The 9865-nt window shown below is 50.9% G+C and overlaps 3 protein-coding genes across 3 annotated transcripts; 1 reads left to right on the forward strand and 2 right to left on the reverse strand.

Annotated features, from left to right (window-relative positions):
* Positions 1-910: 910 nt before the first annotated feature.
* MYCGRDRAFT_39363 (uncharacterized protein) lies at positions 911-1561 on the reverse strand (the record flags this gene model as incomplete). The annotated part of the gene is made up of 1 exon (XM_003854098.1): positions 911-1561. A coding segment is annotated over one exon (651 nt), but the record flags the coding sequence as incomplete, so codon positions are not given.
* Positions 1562-2054: 493 nt separating this feature from the next.
* On the forward strand, positions 2055-2522 carry MYCGRDRAFT_92218 (uncharacterized protein; the record flags this gene model as incomplete). The annotated part of the gene is made up of 1 exon (XM_003854095.1): positions 2055-2522. One exon carries the CDS (start codon positions 2055-2057, stop codon positions 2520-2522), a length of 468 nt encoding a protein of 155 aa, XP_003854143.1.
* A 450-nt stretch (positions 2523-2972) lies between these two features.
* MYCGRDRAFT_92219 (uncharacterized protein) lies at positions 2973-4562 on the reverse strand (the record flags this gene model as incomplete). Its single annotated transcript, XM_003854097.1, has 4 exons — positions 2973-3554; positions 3615-4294; positions 4351-4453; positions 4503-4562. The coding sequence occupies 4 exons, from the start codon at positions 4560-4562 to the stop codon at positions 2973-2975; spliced, it is 1425 nt and encodes a 474-aa protein (XP_003854145.1).
* Between the last annotated feature and the right edge of the window lie 5303 nt (positions 4563-9865).

Consider the following 9865-nt stretch of genomic DNA (forward strand, 5'->3'; position numbering starts at 1 on the left):
CCCCACTTCATCGTCAGGTGCGCCACAATCTGGAGGCGTGATGGACGATATCGATGAGGCGCATGGGAAGATGTCGTAGGCATGACGGTGGTTTGAAATGGAGAGTTTCCTGAGAGCGAGAGCATCGTGTGGCGCTTGCAGTTGTGTGATTTGTGTGGAACGACCTGCTTGGTGCCCGCATTTTCACGTGCAAATCGCGTTGTGTCGAAGCTTCTCTTGTCGCCAGCCGCGGCTCTGTATATAATTTGGGCATGCCTACATGCGATCGAGCAGTCCTGTCCGTTGCGCAGGCGGTCAACCATGACGCTCGTGATTCCGGCGAGCACCACGAGGCTCCATTGGTTGATTGATATACCAGATGGCTGTCCGCTGGCTTTCTGGCGAATAAAGTTGTGCGTGGGCGATACATCCGGTCGCCCACAACTGACCGAGCAGACGAGTGCTTCGACCGTGAAGCTTAAGCACTCCGTGCGGACGAATCGCTGCTTGTATGTGAATGAACAGAGCGGGGGGCCTGGTGACGGTTGTTGGGAGGCCGCATGGGTGTCGCGGACATAGATGGCTGCGTGAAAGAACCGCTGTCTTTTTTCCAAACTCTCCGAGGAACTCCTCGGTCTGCCAGCTGCTAGGATCGTTGTCGCCAGCTGCCAGCAAATGGTGCCGCAACATGTGTGTCGCCTCTGGCGAGCGAGGTTTGGTTCGGGGTGTCATAGACTCGACCTTTTCCAGCGGCCAGGCCTCGAAAGACCTCAGTCCCGAAGCTGAAGACTTTGCCAACACGTCCCATCGCGCCTTATGCCAGTTCAGTCCACTTTTGTTTAGGTATCTTCGTCCATGATATTCCTGACCCGCTCTTCGAAGCAGCATTTGCTTCCCAATCCTAGCCAGCAGCCCGATCCTCCCGCAATGCTCACTGCGTGGACGGAACAGCCTGCCCTCCCTCACAATACTTCTTCAAATCATCCACCCACAACCGAAACTTCTGCTGCAGCGTCTTATGATACATCCACTTGACAACATTCGCCAGCGCACCCCCCATCACCTCCCACGTCCTCACCTCGCACTCATTCTCGCTCTTGACGATAATCTCATGAAACCTTTCACTCCTCAGTCCTCTCGACGCGAACCCGCCGTACGACTTCCAACACACCCGGTACACTTTGTCCAAATCCGCGGTATACGCCGGTTCGCTATCCAATGTTTCCTGGGATATGTATGTGCTCTTCTTCTCTGGCGTTGAGATGTCCGTGACTTGCAGACTTGTTTCCGTCGCGCTTTGTGGTTTGGAGGAGTTCATGACTGCGTGGAAGGTCATGATGCTGCCGACTTGCATGTGGCTGTGGTCGTCAGGGGAGTCGGAGTCGGCGGGTTGGCTGGTGATGGAAGCTTTGGGGATGAAGGTGTTCCATTGCGGGTAGGAGGAGACGTTGAGGACTGTTTCGAGGACGGAGGCGGCGGAGGCGGAGATGGTGGTTGAGGCGTAGATGGAGAAGACGGCGTCTTTGCGGGAGACGGTGGGCGAGCAGAGGCCTTCGGCGGGTGGCCAGGTGGTGGACATTGCGTAGATACTGTGATTGTTTGTCGTAAGTTGTACGGGAGGTAGTTGATGTTCAGGTTTCGGAGACTTCTCGAAGGATGTTGATGTTCATAGAATTGAAAGTTCATCGACGCCCTTTGAATGATGCGGAGGTCTCGGAATTGGACATGGTCATGGTCACTTCGTGTTCGCCGGGAGCTGTGTCCGCCGCAGTCCTGGTCGGAATCGAATCTTTCCTCGACACCGACAGACAACACAACAATGAATCTGGAATATGCGATGACTGTTTGCAATGTTCAGGGCCTCACTGCTCGGCACTGCGGCACAAGCGAGCTCCGGTCTGACTCGAAGTTCGGTATTCTTGTACACGCAGATCACAAGGCGTCTGCCTGCGGAGGCAAAGTATACCAAGACCGCAGACCTCGATTCCTCTGCCTCTCTGCTTACCACAGCTACAATTTCGAATCGCTGCACACACCATCATCTCACTCACGCACTCTTCCAATACCACCACAGAATGACCTCCCCTTCAACACAACGCCGCCTCGAAAAAGAGCTCGAAAACTTCACCCGCGACCCTCCTCCCAACTGCTTCGCAAAACCCGACGATGAAAGCAACATCCTCACCTGGACCGCCATCATCTCCGGTCCGAAAGACTCACCCTACGCAGGCGGACGCTTCGAGCTGATTATCCAGTATCCTTACGACTATCCGCTTCAGCCACCTGCCGTGCGCTTTAAGACGAAGATCTACCACCCCAACGTCGACATTGAGACTGGCTTCATCGGCATGGATATCCTTCGGGAAGGATGGAGTCCGGTGTTGACGATCGGGGCGGTTTTGTTGAGTGTGCAGGCGATGATGTCGGATCCGGAGATGGGGTGTGTGTTGGCCCGCGAGTTTGAGACGGATAGAGGTGGGTATGTTGAAAGGGCGAAGGAGTGGGCGCGGGTGTACGCGAAGGACGAGGAGGTGGAGCTTTGATTTGCGGTAATGTGAACCCTGATCACTATGAGATCTGCAGCGGTCTGAGGCGCGGATGTAAGCTATCGAAAGGAGTCACTGAGACTCAAAGGGTCTTGTCAATGCTGATTCCACGATACTCTCTCTTTGTCGGCATTGACGTTCTGGTCTTGCATCATTGAGACTGATTTGTACAGCCGGGAAAGCCGACCTGTATTGACGAACTTGAAATGAAAACCGTCTTTGCCGTCAAGAAGTTTATTCGTAAGAATGTATACGTAGATCAAACGAGGTTGGAGATTCATTGACAACGCCGCCAAAATTCGTTCTTCTTCCTCCTTTCGTCATCCGTCCGTGTTACTTCAGCATGCCTGGGAATGAAACACGAAATGTCATGTAGATGTATACTGTTCTGCTTTGGCCGTGGAAAAGAATGTCTCGCGCGTTTGAAGCGTCGTCTTAAGGATTCGATCACTCCTTTGGAGCTGCGGGTGGAGCAGGCGGAGCAGGCGGCGCAGGTGGAGGCGGAGCCGGTTTCGGAGTTGGAGGAGCCGGGGCTGGAGGAGGTGCTGGCTTGGTTGGAGGTGGGGGAGGTGGTGCTGGGCCCTTGGTAGTAGTGGATGTGACCTTGGTGGTGGTTGTAGAGGTGGGCTTCTTGGTTGTTGTTGTGGCTTTTTCGGTCGATGTAGTAGCCTTCTGTGTTGTTGTCGTTGCCTTTTTGGTTGTTGTCTCGGCTTTCATGGTTGTTGTCGTCTCGGCCTTCTTGGTTGTTGTCGTCTCAGCTTTCTTGGTTGTTGTCGTCTCGGCCTTCTTGGTTGTCGTCTCAGCTTTCTTGGTCGTTGTCGTGGCCTGCTTGGTTGTTGTCGTGGCTTTCTTGGTTGTTGTCGTCTCAGCCTTCTTCGTTGTTGTAGTGGCCTTCTTAGTTGTTGTGGTCGCTTTCTTGGTGGTAGTAGTAGTCGGGTAAGCCGGCGGGGTGTTCTTCTGAGTCGTAGTAGTCTTCTTGGTCGTCTTGGTAACTGTGGTGAAGGTCGATTTGCCCGTTGTGGTCGTGGCCTGATGAGACATGTAAGCTTCACGTTCATGCGAGTGTGAGATGAAGGGAGACAGTCATACCTTGGTGGTCGACTTTTCAGTCGTGGACTTCTGAGTAGTCGACGTTTGAGCTGTAGTCATAGTAGGAACGGAAGCCGTAGTCGAAACAGTTGTGCTGGACGATGGCTCGGATGTCGTGCTAGCAGTCACGCTGACGGTAGTAGAAGCGGATGTCGCCGAAACAGTCGTGCTGGAGCTGCTTGGAGGAGTCGCGCCGCCGCACGAAGACACGGTGTTGGAGTCGAGTGTGACGGCAGAGCCAGCATACAAACCGCCGGCAACAGTCGCCCCAGTGTTGAGAGTGATGCCAGTACCCGCGAGGATGTTTCCAGCGAAGTTGCTGTCCGTGCCAATGGTGGCGGCGGAGCGGACGATGAAGTAAACATCACAGGCCCTGGCTCCATTGGTCAAGGCAACGACCGAGGCGCTGGCGGTGGTGAGGCTGGATCCGATCTGAAAGACGTAGGTTCCAGCGCCTGAGAGGGTCAACACGCCGGTGAGGTCAACGGCAGAGTCGAAGCTGTAGACTCCTGGACCGACGACGAGACCACCGAGTTCGGCGAGGGCGCCGAAGTCTTGGGTCGGAGTGAGGGCTTGACCTTGGTTGAAGGCTGCGGTGGAGTCGGCTTGGGCTTGAGCGGCGACGCCGTCTCCGATGTACAGGCTTCCGGTGTATACGCCGGGAGGGAAGCCGGTCACAGCTGGTGCGAATGTCAGCGCTGTGAGAAGGTCTTTTTGCTTCATTCGTGCGACTCACATGTGCCTGTGGTTCCGACATCGCCGTTAATGACAGTGTCGCCAGTGTTTGTGACTCCAGCTGGGGCAAGAGCGCCGAAGCTGGCGGCGGTCCCAAGGTCCACCTGAGTCTGTCAGAAGAGAAATTGGCACAAGGGTTTGGACGGATCATACCTGTGCGTTGGCGAGCAGGACGCTTCCCAGGACGCAGCGAACAGCGTTGCTGAACTTCATGGTGGAAGGAGAGGATGAGATTCGGACTTGGTAGGATGAGGAAAAGAGGAGCTCGGTCGGAATGAGCTGTTGATGGATGTATCGTGAGTTGAGAAGGTGAGGAGGACTGTTCATATATACACGAGAAGCCAGGTGATCGATGCGACTGGCAGCGTGTATACATCGTTGACACCTCGACGTGATGCATCTTGGGAATAGATCTCGCTGTCAACCCCGACGGCGCATACACATCACTCCGACGACTGCATCTTGCCCATGTCCAATATTGCGCGCATTGCAAAGAGTTGGCTGCGTGAGGATGGCTTTGTGGATCAAAGCATCGAATGAACGGCCCAGATTGCCACGTCTGTAAGGTACATGAGCGGCTGAAAGAGGACTTGCTTCCAATCGTCCCGTCTCGCGATGCAGTATTCATGGTCAAGCACGCCTCGTTGACACGTTGATGTTCTGCCGTCTCCGTCGAAAGCCATGACGGTCCGGACAGATGGTGGCTCCCATTACTACCATATGCAGCCAACTCACGGCATGCATGTATCACGGTGAATTTGATATGGAGCTTCGGTGGAAGGGCCAGATGCGGACGAACACGCGAACTGTCGAGACCATAATAGACACATTGGATGCAACCCGACTGCAAAGCTTGTGGAGCGTGAGTCTAGACCACCAGCCAGATCCGGTGCTCACGTCCCGCCGAAACGAAGAGCAGGTCGAAGCATGCGAGCTTCCGGGCGTGCTCGTGGTGACTTGCCCTCTGAAATGACACTCACCGAGCTGATCTCCTCGATTGCTTGGACTTTTCGGAACGATCTCCGACTTTGATGCCGTCGTTCGCCTTGAAGCATGGCTACACGGCGCTGCCATTCATTCCGGACGGTACCTACGATCGAGATCGGGCGATAGGCGAGGTTCGCTTCGAAGAGTGTGTATGCGGAGGTCGCAGGGCTACAAAGATCCCGGCCAGTAGAATTTGACTTCCATCTCTTCGGCCACGCGCCCATGTCCCCGCCAGGCACTTGCGCTTTCATCCCGGATTGCTCAATGGTTGGCCCGATCTCCTGCTGCTCAAGCGATGTCATGCAGTGCGGGACTGCCATAAGGTGAGTTGATGGAGGCGAAGCAGGACACAATCCCGGAACTAGTAGCAGAGACTGAACCGGTTGCCCACATGGTCGCAGGAAGGAGATCCGCTAGTCGGCCAAGAAGGTGATCAAAAAGCGGAAAAAGAATGATACTGATTTATGAGGGCGAAGGCCCTTAAGCTATATAGACTAACTAAAACGAGCGAGTTATGTAATAATAACGAGCCTTTAAGTAAAACGGTGCCTAAGGCTTCAAGGGTTTAAGTAAACCTAAGCGAGGTTCTTAGTGTTTTTGAACATCCTCCCCTTTCCTCCCCTTTAGTGAATGCGTGACCTTAAGCGTTCGTAACAACCTTAATTAAAGGCTCAGGTTACATGCTAATGCTCTTAAGTAGGTGTCCGTGATCGCGAATAAACGAGCGTAATCTAGGAGGTCCGTAATTGCTCGGAAGGTAAGGGCTTAAGTGCAATCGTCTAGCTAATTCTAGTAGGTAAATAATCTAATTTACGTACTATTACAAGCCTTAAGCTAGTAACTGCTGGCATATAGTCGAATTTACTAGCAGGTCGCCCCTCCAAGGGCACAAAAGCAACTGCGTTTTTCTTTTTAAACCCTCTCTCTTTTATTAACTTCCGCAACCCTTTCCTTCCCTTTTCTTTAGACCTTTATATAGTCTACAATTACTACACCTTACAACCTTATAACATACCTTAAGCAACAGTCGCTATAGCGAAGGGTAACGAAGATAAGCGTAAGAAAGACAATAAGAGTAAGGACGACAAGGTCGACAAGCAGCTCCGTCGATCTCCTCGTAAACTAGCCCCTAAGTTCCCTCCTGCGAAGGCTGTTTAAAGTGCTATTAACATAGTTAAGCGCGGATACTTAGATGCAAGGATGTTAACTTAAGCATTCGGCTCAGTCTTAAGCAGCAAGAAGCAGCCGTTACGAGCTGCTGCCACCTAAGAATTAATAGACAAGTTCGCTTTAAGGAAACTCTACGTCTAGCCTAATATTATGTCTCGGCGTAACCGTATAGAGTATACCAAATTCGGGTATAAGCAAGCTACCGGTTACAAGTCGGCATACGATGCTTATCGAGATAGGCTTAATATATCTGCCTTAAGCCTTAGGTCTAAGCTACTAGGCACACGCGCTCCTACAAGCAACAATTACGAAATCCCTTAGCGTAACCCTTAACTAGCGAACTAGGGCCGTAGCTTAAGGAGTCGCACTGCCGCACAAGGTTAGGACCCTACGATGCCTCGCAACGTCCTTAACCGCTCTCCGGATCTTCGTAGCTTGTACCCTAAGCTAGATCGCTTCGACCCTTAAGGAAACATTAATAGCACGGCTATATACGCCTCTGTCGGCGCTCGACTTAAAGCTCTCCTTACTCCTAGCCCAGCCTCCAATTGCATCGCGGTTACGGACGCATAGATAAGGGAAGTAATGTATTATCTAATCATAGTGTCGAATGCGCCTATTAAGTACCTTCGGCAATTTCTAGCTGCCTTTACGATTTCCTAACTTAATGCCTTAATCGATGGACTTTAAGCGTTTAAGCTAGGCGATCTGCGTAGCTTGGACTAGCGTAAATCGGACGGTTACCTTATTAGGGCCTGCAAGCAATAGCGTCTAGTCTCTCTTTTTACTTAAGCTCTTAGTAGCAGCCCTTAAGAAGGCAACTGTAGCTGCGAGTCCGGCAAGCGTAAGGCTAGTCCCTTTAAGTTATGCCGTAGTAGTAGAGGCTGCTTTAGCTGCTATACTAACTACAGCTATACTAACTACTATAATCGCTGTTCGGTTAGAGATTCTAAACTCTAAGGAAAGACTAGGACTAAGAAGAGGAACCCGAAGGCTAAGGAAGGTAATGACGATACGGAGGACGAGTAGGTAGACTTTAAGGAGGAAGTCTTAATTCCGCTCCTAGAAGAGCCTATCTAAGTGCCCTTAAGCCCGACGCCTTCTAGCCCTAGACCTTTCGATTCTGGATCCGGTAGAGTTACGTAGCTGCTTAACCTATTCCTTACTAGTTAGACGAATATCGCCGATATAGAGGACATTAACTTAATAGCTGTCGCAGCTCGTTCTCCTAACTTAAGGGGTCCTTTGTCTGCTCGTAAGGAGATAGACACTACTCCTTCGCGGCTAGAGCGTCCTTACTTAGATCCTTTAAGGGGGTTCGGTAGATCTCCGGGTGCTAGGCCTTTGTCCTTCTAGCTTCCTAAGAACTACGCCTAAGGAATGCCTATAACTATAGATAACATATATCGCCGCGACAACCCTTAAGCTGGGCGTACGACCCGTCCGGCTAACGCACCTCTACTCTTCCGTATAGGGCAACAAGGCTCCTCTAGGCCTAGCCCCGCCCTCTTCCCGATAGGCGATCGTTAAGGCACTCTAGCGCTAGGGCCCCCTAGTTCAAGTACTCGTCGGGGCCCGCCTCCTTAGCCGAGCACTATGCCCGCTCCCGTTTAAGCTCCGGTTCGAAACGCACCAGCTCTAGCTCGTTAATCTCTAAGCCTACCGTTCTATAATATAGCGGAGGATTTCGTAGATCTAATGCACGAAGGAGAGAGGCTCTTATACGCTATCGATCAGACCTTAATACTAGCACGGACCGGCTTAACTAATGATTACGACCTAATTCCAACCTTCTCCGGCCGCCTTGTACACGAGCTAGTGCTCCCCTTAAGCGGTTTCGCTACCTAGGGGAACCTGTTTTTTAGTACGGCTCCTCGGGCTAATAATAGGCGTTAAGCATATAGCGTAGAGGGCCTAACAGTTCCTTAAGGCAGCTAACGTACGCGCGTGTACACGGAGCACATCGAGCAGCTCTACCGCAACCGCTTTAACAAGCGCTACTCCGTGTATTAAGTCGTCTAGATAGCTCTCTCGCGGGCTTAAGTGCGTCTTAGGGCTAATTAAGGCATTACTCCTTAGATGCTGCACTTGCAGGCGGTAATGTCAGCCCTAAAGACGCAGCTTATTACCAAGAAGGAAGAAGATGCTAAGAGGGAGCAGGCTAAGAAGGGTTAATTCGGGTCTAAGTAGGATCGGTGGAAAATTCATAGGCTTAAGCAGGAGCACTAAAAGCGTTGTTTTTCTTGTTTTTCTTTTTTCTACATGCGATGTAATGCGATACGACGCTAGAAGGCCAGCGCGGAATAAATGTATAATAGCACTTAAGGACTAGCCTTAAGTATAAAAAACATAAAATAAAAACCCTCCGGGGGATCTATTAAACTCAGGCCCTCGTATTAACCTTTCGTTTAGACTTAAAGGTTAGCTTCCTTCGTAGCTACACCGTAGGATTACGAGGAGCTTCCCTTGTGTTCTAGGGTGGTCGTTAACGGGGAACAACTATAATAGTGTCCTCGTTATTACCCGACTCCCCTTAGGGTTCAAGTAGAGTCTCCTAGAGCTCGGAAGGGATTACAAGTAGTTCCTCTTCCGTTTCTTCTATAATAGGCTCTGTAGGGACAGGAACAGTTGCTACAATAGGGTTAACTTAAGCGTCTTCCCTTAATGTTGCTGCTGCATTTACCGGATGTATAACCGGCTAACTTAAGGGTGCTAACTTCTTTAGCTCCCTAAGACGTTTCTTTTCGAGAGTAGCCTTAAGTTTCTCTACCTCCTTAGTATTATCTCGATTCGCGCGTAAAACATCTCTATACTTCCTTCGGATCTTATTAGCAGCGAGTTTAAGCTTGTGTTAAAACTTTGGCTAATCGTTAGTTTTTAAAGAATCTAAAGGTTTGCCCTCCCCTAAAAGGAATCGAAGGGCTCCTAACTATTTAAGCTACTATAAAGACAACTTGTCCTACTTCTGCTTAGGGATAGTCGCTAGAGTAGAGAAACTTAAGCGTAGATCTAGTGCTAGATTATTACGCAAGGAGTCCTTAAACTCCTAGCTAGCGGCCTTAAGTAAAATCTCCTGTCTACAGCGCTTCTACTAGTCCCTGAAACTAGTGTAGTTAGCGCGGATAAGGCGATCACTATGCACCTAATGCTTAACTACAGATCCGTCGTGGGACTCTAAGGTATACGTACTAAGCTAGCTTCGCTTAATTACCTTAAAGGGACCTACGAAGGTCGGCTAGAGCTTCGTCTTAGTCTTATTTAAGATAAGAACAAAGTCTCCCTCGATAAACTTGCTATTAGTCTCCTTAAAGGTATGTCCACTAATAGCGCCGGCTCTTACTGCTTTCGTAAGCAGCTTT

The sequence above is a fragment of the Zymoseptoria tritici genome, chromosome 3 (genome assembly GCF_000219625.1).
Source record: "Zymoseptoria tritici IPO323 chromosome 3, whole genome shotgun sequence".
NCBI lineage: Eukaryota > Fungi > Ascomycota > Dothideomycetes > Mycosphaerellales > Mycosphaerellaceae > Zymoseptoria > Zymoseptoria tritici.